Consider the following 17725-nt stretch of genomic DNA (forward strand, 5'->3'; position numbering starts at 1 on the left):
ATTGGACTCGACGCCATCTGCAGCTTCCTGGTTACGTTTATCAGCCAGACATATTTTCTCTCAGTCCTAATTTTCACAAAGAGACAATTTGTGGTTGGGCAGATGGATTTTATGATAGTGTCATGTAAAACAAGGTCGTAGTTGGCGCCAACGAGCTCTCTATATATATTTGCCTTTATCTCTCTACTGCGTCTGTTTTTGAGTATCAAGGTCCGTGGATCGAGCTAACAAACTACTGAACCCTAACGCATTTTTTTTTGTACTGCCGAAAGGTGATGAGCTTCATATACTGTATTTCCCTACTTTACGTTACCCATCTTTCCTGGTCATTTACCGATCCTCGACCACCAGCTTCATTCACATTTCCTCTACCCTCAAAAGCGCGCGGCGTCAAGCAGCTATGCGCCCTTATTCACGTCTAGATAGATGCTACGACCATGTATAGCAACCCTCGCTGGACAAGGATGTTGAAATTCTGTTTTGGAAAATCTCGAAGAAAAGAGGAGACAAACATATGCATTAGCTGGTCGCAGCTTTCGCACAGTTGAACCTCGTTCTTCAATCGCTGGTACATTTCAAACTCTATTTTTATTACACTTCTAATCAAAATCCACTGTTGGGCACGCAAATCAAGTTTAAAAAGCGCTAGTATAACTTTTGCATGCTCTGTTCCGCAGCTTCTGAACCGCTTGGCACCGTACTACGCGAAACGCTACGCGTACAAACCCTGGAGAGCTGGCTTCCTGGGTGTGCTTGGATCGTACTTCACGGGCGACCATGGCAAGGTCCACGTCGTGTCGCAAGTCCCCTGGTGGGGCGTCGACGACAAGCCGCACACCGACATGATCGTCACGACCGAGGACGGCCACAAGCACGAACACTGGGAGGTTCCCACATTCAGCAAGATGCTCGAGCCAAGGGTCCTCTCGGTACTCGGTTACTCGCACGCTGCGGAGTACTCCCCGCTCTACAGACACAGTAAGTGTTCCGTCGGAGGCATGCACCATGAGGTGTGCTATATCTCGAGGATTTCTTTCCACGGGTCGTAAGGCAGCCTTCTTCGAAGAAAATAAAAAGGTCGATGAGCAAGGATATAAACAAAAAAATTGTTATAATGCGTACCAAAGAAATAACGAAAAAATCATTTCTGAGGAACAACACAAGCAGGTGGAGGATTCCTTAAAGAGAAAAGCGCCATCCACACTTCTGGAGTACGAAGCAGGAAAGGAAACCCGTACGGATTGCTCATAAAGATTTCTGAGATTGATATGGGTAGTATTTGCAACTTTGTTCTAGTCGGGTAAATGGCAATTTTTCCTGCTATAATCAACGTCTATTGGCTTGGAGTTGCCGACTAATTTGTCCTTGCGCTGCGACTTCGTAGGGTCACCAAAAAATAATGGAAATGACAACTTTACCAGGCAGACTGAAGTGTATATGCAGAGAGCGGAAACATTTCCTGGCTTTCCGTCAGGGACCATCAAGCAGACCTAGTTGGTAAATGACGTTGAAAGTGTTGTTTTTTATGCTGCACATGGGGGGTGCTAGAGACAACAGAAAGAACGAAGACAACGCGCAAACGATTGCGTCTGAGTAAGTTGTGTTGTTTCCAGCCGCATTTCCAGAACATAAACCGCTATACACTTTCAGCATAAGTAAGAAACAGTGTGACGTTATGAAGTTGCGGCGGCCTTCTGCAACAATTCAACGAGCAAGAAAAAAGAAATGAGGAATATCTACTGCTTTGAATTTTCTCGGAACGCAATATTACTGGTACTAGCCAAGTTTTCAAAAGTAGTTGGCAAATATTGCCTCTCGAGGTGGAAAAACACTGAAGAAGCACCTACGTAGTCAAGTGCATCTCTTCAATTGCGCAACCACCCAGAAAATGTATTGAATTTTTATTCTTATGTTTTTGGTTTTGTTGTCTTTGTCCCAACCATTAGCAATGCCGCAATACCATGAAACCTTTCGTTTTACTTTTTTGCCACAGAGTACTGCGACCTGCAGTCTCACAGCGTGCGCACTTTCGATGGCACCGTGGTCCAACTGCCCGAGACGGACTGCTACAAGGTGGTCGCCCGCGATTGCTCGCCTAACAAGAGGTTCCTGGTCCTGGCTCGTGCCACGAACAACCCTTCGCTCACCAAGGTGAGGATTCGCCCGATCGGTCACCGTCGGTCACAAGTCGATTTGCCGTACCAGTTGTTCGTTGAGAAGCTGCCTCTCGAAGTAAGATTCCACAGTGAATATGATTTATTCTCAAAAGTGCAATTCAGTTTCTCAGTCATGCACATCACTTTTGTGTCTTCGATGATGAAGGTTAAACTAGCCAAAAGGGTCTCAGGAAGAAAGGATATTTGAAGCTGTTGACAGTAGAGGAACAAATGAAGTCAACTTGTGGAAACGTGGCTCAGGTTTCCACTGTTCTGCTACTGTTCTTCACTATGACGATAAGAATGCTAAAGTGGCCTATTTCACTGCTGGCGGCTAAACCATCAGTGATTCTTCACGCAGATGTATAATTGTTTCTACTTGAGAACTGCTCTTTATGAGCTGTCTTGTGAGAGCGCGCTTAATGGTTTCGTGGTACACTTGTCCTCTTGTCAGTGCACGTGATCTGCGATGAGCAGGAAATGCGACCAGGTCAACTCTCACTTTTCGCCGCACAATTAGAGGGATTTGTTACCACCGAAGTAATGTTAAGTGTAGCCCGCCGTGGTGGCTTAGCTGCTAAACATATGATCGCGGGATCGAATCCTGGCCACGGCGGCCGCACTTAGATGGGGGCAGAATGCGAAAACACCCGTTACCATGATTTGGGGGCACGTTAAAGGAACCGAGGTCACGAAAATTATTCCGGAGCGCCTGCTACGGCGTGCCTCATGATGAGATCGTGGTTGTTGCACGTAAAATTACAGAATTTAGTTTGTTTTTAAGTTATTACCACCTATGTTTCACGGTTTGTTGCGTGAGCGTTGCAATTTAAAGAGAAGCTTTCTTACCGAGCCCTCGCAGACATTCTTGAGCGTAGCTGCTAGGTGCTACCGCCTTTCCCATTAGTTGATGCTTTAAATGATGCTACAGGAATCCTGAGAATTGTCTATTAATGCGTAAGCACTCTTTGGAACGCCTGTTGCTTCGCTTTTGCTTACTTGCTTTTCCTATTTTATGCATGGCTGCCCAACGCTTTTCCTATGCCAAAGAATGCTTATAATTTAGTAGCAAATTGTCAGAATTCTTGTTTCATTTTTGTTGCTTATCATATCCACCCTGCTTAGACTATATCACAACATTCCATATAATCACGAGATTACAATCTTCTTTTATGGCTACCTTCTGTACAGTTTTATTTTTGTGCATCAGACAACCTGCGTTTCTTCTGTTGAGGCTGAAAACTTGTTTATCCATCTCTTTGACTCTCTCTATTGCTGTGTTGCCGTAGCTGCTTGTTGTTATCTCCGTCACCTTCTTTCTTTCTCTTCTGTACGGGTTCCAGCAAGCAATATTTCCTGTTTATTTTATTTTAATTATTCTTGTGTTACGACCTGAGCTCGTGATGTCAGTAATATTTTTGTTCTTCTTTAAGGCTATCAATCAAACTACTACACTATTATCACGTCTACCAATTAGCTATTCGAGCGTTCTTACACTGCTTCATTTCAAAGCAGGCTCCTTTGCCCGCAGACCAGTAATGCAAGAACGTGAGCTTTCAGAAGGGCATGGTGAGAACGGTTATCTGTTTTTTCTTCGTTTCTTTTTCTTCATTCCTTCCTGATTATTCCTAAGGTTGCCAATCATCTAGATTCGCACTATTATAACGAAAAAATGTCTTAACTTCGCTAATTATCCATTTATCGTGCGCATAAAACGCGTGACACTTTTGGCGTTACAGACAGATTTTCCCGGGGTACTCGACAAAGAATGCTTACGCATTAACATTTGAAATACATACCCGATGGCAGGATCTATAAGCTCGGTCTCCCACCACAGCATCCCGGTGCTCGAACCATTCGGCCACAATCGTACGCATACTTTTATCGCTCAACGCCAACTAGCTTTTTCCAGCGGGCAGCCGCGTCTTGTAACATTGCGTAGCATGGGGGCGTGGGAACACATGCAGGCGAATACGAGCACATGTGACGTAGCTTGGCTTCTGCAGCGTGTAACGTGCATCACGTGGTTTAGGCGGGGGCCTTCGGTGTGACTTTGCACTGACGTTTCCATCACACACAGACTAGCGCAGCTTTTAGCATTATTTGCGCATTTCAACGAAGATGTCCTGTATGTAGATCCCAAGAAGAAGCGTTGGACTTGTAATCTTTTTTTCTTCAATACTCTGTTATTTTCCTGCCGTGCTGGCTAATTATTCGCTCTGTGTTACCGCGTAAGGACTTAAACTTTCGTAGTCATGGTCCGGTTTTTTTATTTTTCGTTACCTTCGTAGATTTTTTTACGGCACCCGTGGAAATAATATGAAGTTCGAAGTTTGGCGTTAAGCATCAAATACGGGGATCTGAGAATACTGGAATACTGGGAATACTAGAGCCGCAGGGCAGGGGACCAAATCGCGGCCACGCCGACCGCATTTCGCTATGAACTAAATGCGAAAAAGCGCCCGCGTACCACTCATTGGGTGCACGCTAAACAATCTCAGGTGGGCAAATTTTTTTACGGAGTCTGCCGCTACGGCGTGCCTCGTAATCATATCGTGGTTTTGGCACGTACAACTCGAGAATTCTTTTTTAATCTTAGCAGTTTGTTGGTTGCTCAGACATTTCAGCACAATTTGAAACTTGCTGAACCTTGGCAACCGTTGGTATGCTATTCTAAAACCACTAACGCATAGTTTCCTTGGCCTGCCACAACACAAAAACATTGGAATTATCGTAAGCAGCCTAAATAAGTCCACTGAAGGACAACTGCATATCCTCCTAAGTGTCATAAATCGAATCTCTTCTCTCTTTATGCGATCGAACGCAGGCGCTCAAGTTGTTCATCCACACGACCATGATCGAGATCCTGCCACTGGACGGCCAATCTGGTCTCGTGGTGCGCGTTGACGGCAACACAGTAGACGTTGTGCCCGAGCATCCCTACAGCCACACTTCCCACGACGCTGAGCTGTTCAGGATCAAGAAGGAGGCCACAAAGTGGTACACGCTGGACTCCGAGTCATACGGCCTCCATGTCGGATTCGGCGGGAACATGCTCGTGGTCGAGGTTAGTAAGGCAACGCTTTTTTTTTTAACTACCCGGAAAATATAATTTGAAAGATCACTTACAGACTTAGGTGTCTTTCGATAAATAGAATTTGTGCAAAAAACGAGCAATGCTTCGATTGTCAATTGGTTCCGTTAAGCGGAACGCCAGCCGCCTGCAGACAGTCTTTCATTTTACTAATTTTAACTTTGCGCATGAGAGGCGCAGTTGACGCGGTACTGTGCTTCGATTTCACGCTTCGCTGCGCTCAGGTCTTCTGCTTCCTTAGTGTTGTGGAAGTACTATTTTCTTACGGCGCTTTGAAATTCAGTCTTTGTTTGCGTATACGTCCTTGTAAGGAATAATATGTTCTTACGCCGTCTCCATTACATCATTTGGCACAATACTACGGTACGTATCCGCGGCATTTTACAACTTACTGACGTGTTGTAGGGGTTCTCTTATTACTATCCGATCCTGCGAATTCACGCCAGCTGCAATCGGCGTACTTGACACAAACGTTTGTTTGGTGAACTTAAAGCAGGTCATAGGACCATTTACGTTCCACATGGCCTATGGACATCGTCGTCGACATAGCGAACTGTATTTGCTAAGGCTACTGCAGCAAATAGTCTAACTGACCACGTCTCTGCTGAGACCACGTCCCTAGATGCACGCCACGTGGCAGGAATTGTCTTGTCAGACGCGAAATGTGTACCGAATTGTGCCACCGAACAAATGAATAAAAGGACACGGAGTGCTCTGCTTGCTATAAGTGAACCTGGTCGATGCTCAAGACACACAGAAAGCTGAACGAAAGTGAGGACGCTGGTGGATATTTTGACGACATAGGGTTAATGGGCATGCCCAAAAAGCGCGACGGGCGAACATTTCTCAATTGCGGTTCCATGGGAATACGGCTGCCGTAGCTGGGATTCGAACCTGAACCTTCGCATTCAACAGAGCAGTGACATAGACCTGAGTAACTGGGACGCGTCCGCCGGGTTCTCCTATCGGTCCGCATTCGGACGTTGCCCACCCATGCATACGATTGAATCATGATCGGCATTTTCAGAAGATAAATCTAGGGAATAACTAGATGTGGTCCTGCGAAAGCGTTTGGAAAATTGCGTCAGTATATTAATGGTATAGCACACGAACAATTTCGTATGTTTTCGCTGATAGATTCTCATTCCATGACGTCTGGTTCGGCTTGACCTTTCAGCGAAGGCTATAGAAGGCTATGGAAGGCTATGGAAGGCTATGGAAGGCTATGGAACACTGGTAAACGTTATCCGCCGTTCTTAATTTTTCAGGTGGCTCCGTTCTACCGTGGAAAGCTGTGCGGCCTGTGTGGTGATTACAACCTGGACAATAACCACGAGCTGTCCGGTCCCGATGGTCACCTGTACAACAACACGCTCGAGTTCGCCAGGAGCTACGTTGTGCCCATCGCGGACTGCCACCCACCTGCACACTAAATGTCCTCGGCGGCGGACGCTCTAATCGACCATCACATCATGACAAGAAGCATACCTCCTGCAAATGCCTACGATTATAATGCAGAGAGGCGAACTGGAAAGAAGTGACGGCTTCTAGTTTTCTCTAATGGCGATAACAGGAGAGAGCTTTCAACTATTAACTTTTCACCAAAATGCAACATCATTAGTCCTCCCATCTACGTATATTGTAAAAAAAAAGTCAATAAAGGAAGAAGTGATAAACTGGCCAATCAAATGTTCATTTGTACAAAGCACGTGGGATCTTGTCAAAACTTTCTATCAACGCAGCGACGAAGCTTAGCCTAACGTCCACATATTAGTTATCGGGCTTACATGATGGCTAAATTCAGACAGAAAGAGCAGCTCCCGCGAGAACATCTGAAGCTGTCATCAATCCCTGTGTGCTAAATACAGTAACTGTTGCTGGTTTAAGAAGTGCACAATAAAATAAAAAAATATTCCAGACCTTCTCTAAGTATGCCGGCGTCCTCCCCTAGACCGGTTACCCACCAACTTCTTACAACACAGGCCATCACTGAAAATAAAGACTTGCATAAATGAATGAATGAAGGAAAGAATTATGAATGACATATTTTCTTTAAATAATCACTATTTATTCAATCAATCAATCAATCAATCAAAAGAGGCAGCAGGCTTCTGTAACCTCACAGGATCCCAACCGAGTTCCCAGTGAAGTTGTTTCTTTCGAGGAGTTGCAATACGAATTTAAGTAGCCTGTAAGTGGGCAAGAACTTTAACGAATTTTCCGCATATGACAGTTTTCGAACTGTTGTTAGAGAATTTGTATAACGGCAGTTATGCACAAACTTTATTTCACCATAACATTAGCCATAAGCCCCCGCCCATTTCTTAATAAATTTGATGTCGGTTGCGTTCATTGTTCTCCCACGGCAGCGAGGTAAATTCACCTTCGTTCGTAAAGCACATTTATAACGCTCCCGATAACTTTCCTACATAATTAACAGCTAAGGCAATAAATAGACTACACACTTGGAACATCACCTTCATATTACCCATAACCTGCCCATAATTTAAAACAAATATGAGCAAGGCACCCTGTGTACTACACCGAGAACACCGAGGAAACTAACCCCGAACCTCGCCTATTCTACTTTTAAAAAAATAGGGAAAATGAAGGTGTAGATATTTCCTACGCCTCTGGTTAACAAAGTACGTTAACGTTTCGTCACATATGCACTTAACATGACCCCTATTTCCAACACATATATACTTGGGGTAACAGTTATCTAGTGTTGTTGCGAAACATAGCTGGCAATGGCCACATGACAGTTTTTTTAACACTTACCTAAGAATGTTTTTCTTCTTTTTTTGCAGACGCTATAGTTGATTCACGTGCATTTAACTTCGCATACAGGTCTTTCCCATTGCATTCCCCCCATTTTCGCAAAGTTAGATTTCGAGAAATATTTGTAATTCTGCCAGGGCAGTGGGCTAAATCTTGCGCCTTTCGTAGTACCCTCCTGCAGCGCTCCGGGGCACTAGAATATTGATTTTCTGCAAACGCCAGATGTACCGAAAACACTTTTATTTTAGCGTGTGCATAATCGATAACGTGGCCCTTACTTTCACCAAATATAAACTTAGTTCAACGTAATTTCGACCGCTTGCTCAAGAATTCTTTTTACGAAGGCTGCATATGATGCACACCAATTAGACTTCGCACACAAATTTTAGATAGCATTGCCCCTTGTTAGCTAAGTTCAATTTCGGTGGCATATATATTTATTCATGTGCTGCAGGCTAAATGTTGCGCCGCTTTTATAACACGCTCACGCCGCATCAGAGCTCCTGCATGGCTAGATTATTCTAAAAGCAGTAATAAAACGAAACCTTTTGAACTGTGCCTGTAGATTCGCCATACTCTGTCCCTTATTTTCGGAATTTATAATTACGGTGCCCGGTTTAGTTCACCGATGACGCCAGGCAAGCCAACTATAGGAACCTCGTATAACGCATGAAAATGGAGAAAAAACAAGAGTTGAACAATGCTTTGCAACGTTTCTAACTAAGCCAGCAGCATGAAAGTTTCGCCGATTACTACACTAACATTCCTCTCGTTTTCAATGAACTTGAGCTTCATGTCTTGTACAGTTGAATTAGAATTCTGCGAAACATTACGGGTAACAGCAGCAAGGAACGCTCGCATAAGTAATTTTCTAGATAAGGCGTAATTAACTAATGCAGATGAAACACAGTTCATTACTCAGAATATGCTTCGTACTTCAACAAAATATTAACAACGACCGTCGCATAGTTCACCGAGGAATACCGGGAAAACTACCTACACGTCTCATATGACGCGTAGAAACTTAGAGGAAATGAGTATTCAGTAATTATTATTGCAATTAGCCCTCTTTGGGAATTCTTGCACTATGTGCAATGTCAGTAGGTATGTAACTTTCTTCTCGTCAACTTGTGCCACCGTGTTTGTGCCAGCGAATAGTCAACTTGGCCATTGGGCATCTGCAACGGGGAATATGACACAAGGCATATTTCACACAACCTGTGCGTATGTACCCTGTGATGACGAAAACGAGAGACGTTCCACGTAGATATATTGTCACGTGGTTGAAGCAAAAGGACGCGTATGGGCCACCCGGTAGGTACTCGGATGGACGAGCAAGAACAAGAAGCAAAAGGTGAATAAGTCGGCAACCGAAAATTGAAGGCATTAGTTACACACAAGTGAAAAAGCTGGCATCAAAAGCAGCCGAGTGTGGAGAAAGAAGTTAAAGAGACCCTGTTAGATATGTCCTGCCGAGGGGGCAACGTGCAAGTTATTTCAGCCCACTGCACGTGTTTCGATCCACCCGTGGTGGTGGCGCCCTTCAGAGAACCAGCGAGGACAGCGCTAACCAACCATGAACTTACTTCAGAGAACTGCGGACAACCGGCAGCCACGTGGCGGGCGTCAGCTCAGAGGAGTTCTCGAGGGGAGGTAATTGGCGGAACCTCCCCAGGCGCTTTTCGAGACACCAGACAATGGACCACGGCGGAGGCCACAGTGCGAGGTCTGCTCTGGAATTTAGAGGCGCCGGCTGGGGTCGGGCGTGACCACCTGGCTACAGGGACGCCGGACAATGGACACCACGACGAGTGCGCTGCAGAGGTCGTCTGCCCGCGGAGGGGGCACTGAAACCTGTGTGCGTGTGTGTGCTTGTAAAACGTCCCGCAGAGAGGCGGCTTGCTTACGATGCCGTCGAACATTTTGCCTCACCTCGGGATCTAGGGAACACGAAGTGGATATAAGCAGCTGTTGTCGGCGGCTAGTGGGTGCTCGTCGTGGTGCTCTGTGCTCGTCAATATACCCGTGAGCTGCGTGCTCATTTGCTGTATGCTTCGTCTTGCGGGCTCCATTTGACAGTCACGCTAGACTGTGTAAATGTATCCCAAGTTCAAATGTAAATAGTGTAAATAATTCCAGCTCGCCTAGTCCTGTCGCCCCAAGTTCCTCCGATCGTCCTGCAAGCCCGACTCCAAATCTAATAACTGGTGGCAGCGGTAGGATGAACCTTCGTCCTCAAACTCCAACAACTGGTGGCAGCGCTACGGATGAACCTTCGACAAAGAAAGAGCCTTCGTCGAAAGAAGTCCCAAGGAACTGGGAACAGCGAAGAAGAGCCAGCATTCCTTCATTCATTTCTTTCGAGCTTCTTGCCACGGGCCGCAGCGTCCGAGTTGCTGCCGGCCCGTAATAACTTTATGACTGTTAATTTCTTTGTATTCTCACTGTAAATAATGTAAATAAACCTCCAGGTTTCATCTCAAAGTCCTCCTCTACCTCGGCCAACTCCCGCACCCAACGGCAAAGTCCAAAAATCTGGGGGACAGCAATTGGGATTGTCCTCCAGATCCAACAACCCTGAAACGATTCTCACGATGTTGTACAAGCGTACTGAGTCGTACTGAGCAGTTGGTTACAGCCATATTAACTATGCGATTCGCACCTTATCCTCTGCGCCACCACGTGGCTGCTCCGTGCAGGTCGCTCACGTTTACGCTAAAGGCTCTTCATCATAGTAGTAGTAGGATGCATGGGATTCAGTTTACGCCTCCCGCTTATCCGCGTAAACACCCAGCTCGCCTGCGTTTACCGGAATATGAGACGTGCTCGTCGTCGCGACAGAACGCTCGCAAAGCTCACCGCTTGGATAGCTCTCACTGGGGATCGACGGCCAGGCGGCTAGTGGAGAGGCTGGAGGTTTCCAACCTCTGACGTAGGTCCAGTGAAGGCGGACCTTATCCCCGATCGCTCGGAGAACTAGTTGAGGAGAAAAAGCATGGCTAGGGAGGAGAGTAAGTTGTAACCGTCCTTAGCTCTCTTAATATCAGACTCTCCACTTAGATGTTTCACTGTTGCTGTGCACTACGTGCCTGCAAAATTGGTCCCAACCGTTTGAGGGACCCTTCAAGTGAACGAAATGGGACCAGAGCATGCCCTCTAACATTGATTTAAAAATTTCATGTATTTTTGTCATTTAATTAACCTTTTACTTTCTGATTAGTGTGGCGAACTCCCCTCGTGGATATGTGGTCAGTTGAAAAGGAATTAGCAGCAACAGCGTACTTTGATCAGGGAGCGTTCTGGCTTCTTTCCTCTACTCAACGATACCACAATAAGGCGTGTTGGTGGAACAGTTGCAGAAATGTCAGCGATATTATGATGACATGTGTTCGTAACCTTGCGTAACACGCATATATTACATATGCACGCAATGTTGCATGCGCTTTTAGCATATGAGCGACCTTGCGATGTCCAAAACGAGAGACGTTTTACGTCCATATATTGTGCCGTGGTTGAAGCAAATGGACGCGTACTCGTACCCATATCTCGTATACCCATGTCAAAGCCTACATTAGCCAACCCTAATTTTGTGGTTGCCGTTGTATTAAGAAATGCCGCACTCTCTTGAGAGTAAATGCAATTTATTGACGCTAGTTACTTCTTTGTCGCAACATACTATTGTCAGAAAGATAGTAAGACATGTTCCTAAACCTAGCCTTACGAACGCACGCTCTTTTTATTGGATAAGGGATGGTGCAGTCAACAAACACTAATGGAGAAATAATAGCTCACCGATAAGTTACGGTTTAGCTGTGTTCCTTTAAGTTGTGCTGGTGTTCAATCCGATACATTACTTTTCTCACGCCAGGCGAAGAGCAAATGCAACGCGTTGTGCGATGAATGATAAAACGCATAAAATGGTTCTGCGTTCTCTATTGTCATTGTAGTGTCACATAAACTCTGTCAAACATCCGTTTTCGTCTGTCAAGGCTCGACATTACTAGGCCGCCACTGCCTCGTCTTTGTACTGCATTGCAGCATTCCCTGGTCTTGAGGCGCCATTGATGGGCAAGTTGGATAGCAATTATGTGGCTACATAGTTGCGTAAGCGCGTTCACCCCGGTGGCGCCGCCGCTATGTCATACCGGTATATGGACAGTGCAAGCGCCGTTCGCTCGTAGTGTGTCATAACGGAGCGGCGAATTTGCCTGCAAGAACAACGAAGGCAATTTAATGCAGGTACACACAGCGCTAAATCTGCTCGGCCGCGGATCGAGGACAGTGTTCTGCCTTCCACCGCTGCACGAGGGGCCTTGTGTGCGCACACATTATTAGCCCCGAGTGCGACCCGTAGATGGCACTGCGAGCGCTGCTTGCATGCCGCCAGGGCGAGGACTCGCGCCTATCGTCTGCTACAGGCGTACGGGCACCGCTTCAGTGTTTCCGCGTGCTCGTTCTCATTCTCTAGCTACACCAGTAAACTTATGACAGTGCCCCCAAATGTATTTTCCCAGTGTTCTCGCTCGTCAGCATCTATATTGAAATGGTCTAGTTCCTAAACCACAATATATATTTTTCAAAGGCAGCGTTACAGTGCCGGCCGATGGAGCAGAATCAGGCGCGGTGTGAGCATTTCATGCGTGGTTCTACACTCCGCCATGGCAGATCACGTGGTTAACAAAAGTACCAAGCAGAAAACATCGAGTGGAACATTTTGCCTAAGAGACCAGAGCCTAATGCTGCGGTGCAGTAAGCACGCAGCAAACGCTCGCTACATATAGCTCTTAGAAGGTGAACCTTAGCTTTAAACCGTGTTAGTTTTAAACCGTTAGCTCATGTTAAAACACGGAATTCTCGAATTTCTTGAGCGAAACGTTCGGCACTAGGACGAGCACTGGCTATAACGATCGGCGCCGCTTGCTGTGTTTTATGCTCTCTGAACTGATTCCCAAAATTAGGCCATTCGTCACCACTTTAAGCAGCTAATTATAGCTTTCAGGTATTCGCATGCCATGCACGAAACGGAACATGCACTACAATTTTTCACCGTTTTAGTAGAACGTGTTCACCTCGGTTCAGTGGTTTACGGGATTATGTTGGCAGAAGTTATGACGGGTCCATTTCGCAAGAGTGGCACAACTGCTCGGCCGAGAGACGCCTTTGAGTATGGCTGCAGTAAGGAACGAGTTGAAGCCTCATTCATCAGATTGAGACACATGAACATTCACAGAAAGAGGTCAAAGTCAATTGAATTCGTAGGAGAGTTGTGCTGCCTTCTTTATGCGATGTGTAAACAAGCAAGTGCTTCACGGACTGACAAAGCGAACAGCTCTCAGTTTGTACATAAGTCACACAGGTTGGAGACAGTGTGCTGCATAGGGCAGTTTAGTTTTTCCTCTTCTAGGAAGCATAGGCGGCGATCTAGTGCCTGGCGTGCATTCTGGGTACTCTAACTGACGCTGTAAAGGAGTGGCTTCATGGTTTCAATTCGATGTAGTGAACAAATGGCGTTCGCGAGCAATAAATGTCCCACCATAACGGCAGCCGGTCGATTTCATGAAGGGAGGAGCGTGTCATATCGTCGAATTAAGGCTACTACACGCCGCAATGGAACATTGCAACACTTTTAGTGACTCGGCTTTCGGTCTCAACCTCGAATTTTCTGAGTGCCATTTTTCTTAAACGTATTCGTGACACATATACTTTATATGACGGCTAATAGCCATGGACAATGTTTTTTTTATTGCCTGTCCTGGAGAACGCTAAAAATACTAGCAAATATAATTCACGCAAAATGGACACCCAACTCTTCTTTTTGGACATCATTTCAATGCCCCTATACGTCAATAAAACAAATCACCAAAGCAAAAAGCTGGTTGCTGAAAGCTTCGTAAACCGCAGGTGCCTTCCACACTAGTTTTATATGTTCCCACCGAATGTCAAAAGTGCTATTCTGTGTAAGCTGCATGATTGCTCTGCTACAACTATGTAATAAGGTAATTGCGCAACACGCAACATTTTACACGCTCCATTTGGAGAACTCTCGTTTCACAATAATTACAGACAGAGGCGGCGCAACTCTGCGTTGCGAGATCAGCATATGGACTACTGCAGCCCTAGAGTGCTTGTGATACCCTAACCACAAATATTCACGAGCCAGTCAGTTTAAAATATGAAACCGTAGTCGGATGTTTCAGCCGAAAGGAACAGAAACATCGCTCAGGAAAGTACATCTGGCACGCTGAATGCTCTCAGCATTCGTGACTCGAACAAGCACGCGGCCGCCAATCGTGCTGGATTGAACGGCGGGATCACCATCACCTAACTCTCGAGAGGGCACCACCCAAAGCATTCCCCGCTAATGGTTCCTGTCGAGAAGCCCTGTGCATGCCGCGTCGTGAAGCGCACCCTCTGGTCCGAGCGGAACGGACAGTAAACGTCCTTGTAAATCCATCTAATCTTCTTCCCTTATTGGGGCAAACGCTGATGATTTCTCGTCGGGCCTCGTCTCAGGCGCCTTTGAAATGTGACACCTGCCGTAAGCGACGCTCCTCATGACGCCGGTGTCATGAGATGCCTTCAGTGCAACACCAGACCTTGCTATCGCTTTCAATGCCTTTGGGCAAAACTCATTTCTTTTATCTTTTAGCTTCTTTTCTTTTCCTTTTCCCAGCTCGTGAGTATTGAGCCTCAGCCAGCGCAAGCCAAGAAATTTTCTACAAGAACAAGCGATAAACTTAGAAACTAGAAATAGAGACACGGTAGCACACGAGCACGTACTCGCATACACACTGTTCTCGCTCGCTCAATATCTCGCTATGTTCCTCGCTTGCCCTCTGACTGGTGCGCTCGCAACTTTCTCGCCGTAGACTTCCAAATTCGCGTCCAGCATATTTTGACACCCGTCCTTTGAAAACCCTCAGGATTCCACTTATCTGCCGACGCGCTTGAAATAGTAATTTTTTTTTGCACCAGCCAGCTATCGCGCGACCCAAGTCAAACACTCCAAAAACAGCCAACAGGGCAGCCAGCCATCGCAATATTTCGTATCACACGAGTTCCAAGGGCGACTTCCTCGTCGCCACATGAGTGAAGCCGAAGTGGATACTACTGTCACTGTAGGCACTCGAGAAGACAGCGCTGCTTGTAATCAAGAAATTGGAGCCCCCGCCGAGATTTAGGAAAAGTGACCTGCTCAAGTGAGCCTTCGCTGGACGGATGTTATTTTGGCTGCTGGAAATCAGAATCCGAGGAGGGAACTGTTTTCTCTCTCCCTTGCGCATCCCGAAGCCTCCAGTAACCTCCACCACCTCTCTCCATTTCGGCGAAACCATGCGTCAAAGTACAGCTACCCTCCCTCTCACTCGCCCTAGCGAATGCAAACCGGTACTTAAGACCTCCAAAAAGCGTGCGGAGGCTCACAGCTCCGCTTGCAGTGGGCGTGAGCTGGGGAACTGCCACCATGAGAGTGCTATGGTTACTGCTGCTGGCTGCGGCCGCCTCCGGTGAGTAGATAGTACCCGGTTTTAGCGTGACTCCTAGGAAAAGTCCTCATTACAGTACCGCACCTTGCCAGTATTTTGGGTGTTTGCCGTTTCTTAGGATGTGGTTAAGTAAAGCGCACAAGAAATTCATCTACGGCCACTGATAGCCCAGTTTTTTAATTGATAATGGCTGATTTCACGCTCCTGGCGTGAAATGTGAAGTATACAGCGACCACCGAAGTCGCGGCCTTCGCTGGTCGTGGGATAACATTTATAGAAGTTTATGCGGATGCCATCCATTGTAGTGATCGATAGTTGCAAAACTTCTTTTGGGTAGTATATACTTGTATTAAGGCTGATTAGGTTCACGTTACGTCCAAAAATGACCTAAATGCTATATGATGCTTTGTAGACTTCCCATTTACGTTACGTAGATGCGACGTTGATGTCACAGATATAACATTCCTTGTGTTGAAAGAATACACGAGAAGAATCAAGTTGACTGATTGACTCTTTCAACAAACTGAACGATTTACACCCAGCACATGGTGTATAGCAGGCCAGGCGATCAGCTAGGCTAACATCTCCGGTATAATATTAAAGCCTACATCTCTGTCTCTCTCTCGATCGTCGCTGCTTCACAATCCAGCCCACAGCAATTCCCACCTGTTTCTCAATACAGAGATGCTGTTGGTATTTCGGTGCAGGCAGGAATGAAAGTAGAGGCGTATGCAGGGGGAAATACAAAAAGTAACGCTGGACGTTTAACACGACGACACTGCTCGTAAGGACATATCAAATTGTGCCTAGAATCAGGACTTTGGTAAGTGCCATACGGACTCGCATTAAACAATGCGAACATAATTTGTGACGTATATAAACAAGCTGTACTACGCGCAAGTGCTTGCTCTCCAAGCTCATCTACGTCAGTGTTGTAGCTGTCCTTCGCTCTATCACTCTCTGTGCACAGCTGTGTGAGAGACTCCCCACTATGTCTATTCGACGAGACACTGAGGCCAAAACCGGCGTAACAGGCGAAGAAGCTAGGTCCATGTGATGCACATGAGTGACTGAAAGTCAACAGCGTTACCAGAATCGGCCCGACAACGACTTTGCTTGCACGGCCTCCAAGATCGGCTGACGTTGCAAGAACTCTTGCTTGGAAACATAACGTGCACTGTTATCAAGATCGGCCAACCAAATCGCCATTTTTGATTATACAGTCTAAGGGATCGACCAAGTTAAGCAATTCACTGTCAGCATGCACTTCCCGGTTTACATGGCGAGAAATCCTGCCACGCAATACAACCAGGAGCTGGACAAAGAAAGCGTCAGCTTAATGGCACAACTGCACATTACACAAACGAGTGCAACATTTTGAAGCAAATCCAACCGATCCAGAAGTCCCTAATATAACCCATGCATTCGCAGTTCGTTTTTGCTCGGTCACGCAGTTGTGCTCAACACATTGCTAGGCTTACTTAGGACAGCGGCTGGAAACGACACTCTGTCAACACACTTCCGGTACCGCTTTGGTTACAATAATGCATGTTCCAATGGTTATTTGGCAGCTTACGTAAGTAAGGTTTGATATCTTAGAAAAAGAAATGGGTAGGATAAATCAGTTGCCTTTTCTAACTTCCTTTCGTAAAGCGTTTAATTCTTCTTTCCACATCATGATTACGCTCTGTTCAAAACGCCTCAATTGCGGGACATTAAGCAATGCAGGACTTCTAGTTGCATCGGCAAGAGCTTACATTGAATAAAGGGAATGCGTTGAGGACGTTTCGTTCTAATCTTTTACTCGTCGCAGTACACATTCTTTCCGCGCCAAAATAATAAATTTTTGTTCTTTCTTGGGTTACCAGGCTTCGAGGTCGGCAAGGAGTATGTGTACGAGTACAAAGGAACGATGCATGTTTTTAACCCTGAGCAGCGGCATCAGTTGAGCGGTCTTGGATTCCGGAGCAAGGTCATCATGCAACCTAAGCCCGACCATACGCACTTCAAGGTAAGCCAAAGAAAATTATCTCAAGAAAAAATACTCGAACAATTATCACAAAATTTCAAGAAAAAATACTCGAACAATTATCACAAAATCGTCCGACACTCGACTGTTACAATTTCTCAAAGCCGACTGCGTCGACATAAGTGCAACACATTTAATATCCTTAAAGATTTGTCCTAAATTCCATGTTCATCGCTTCCAA

The 17725-nt window shown here is 46.0% G+C and overlaps 2 protein-coding genes across 2 annotated transcripts in view; both read left to right on the top strand.

Annotated features, from left to right (window-relative positions):
* Positions 1-6925, top strand: part of LOC142560062 (vitellogenin-6-like) — a 50095-nt gene extending 43170 nt beyond the window's left edge. Inside the window, exons 22-25 of the mRNA XM_075671839.1 lie at positions 678-978; positions 1994-2151; positions 4984-5223; positions 6519-6925. Coding sequence (XP_075527954.1) covers positions 678-978; positions 1994-2151; positions 4984-5223; positions 6519-6683 — 864 coding nt within the window. The 3' untranslated portion in view covers positions 6684-6925. The remainder of the gene's footprint in view (positions 1-677; positions 979-1993; positions 2152-4983; positions 5224-6518) is intronic.
* An 8522-nt stretch (positions 6926-15447) lies between these two features.
* The window catches only part of LOC142560064 (vitellogenin-6-like), a 42562-nt gene continuing 40284 nt past the window's right edge, over positions 15448-17725 (top strand). Inside the window, exons 1-2 of the mRNA XM_075671842.1 lie at positions 15448-15536; positions 17384-17526. Coding sequence (XP_075527957.1) covers positions 15494-15536; positions 17384-17526 — 186 coding nt within the window. The 5' untranslated portion in view covers positions 15448-15493. The remainder of the gene's footprint in view (positions 15537-17383; positions 17527-17725) is intronic.

This window comes from Dermacentor variabilis, chromosome 10 (genome assembly GCF_050947875.1).
Source record: "Dermacentor variabilis isolate Ectoservices chromosome 10, ASM5094787v1, whole genome shotgun sequence".
Taxonomy (NCBI): domain Eukaryota; kingdom Metazoa; phylum Arthropoda; class Arachnida; order Ixodida; family Ixodidae; genus Dermacentor; species Dermacentor variabilis.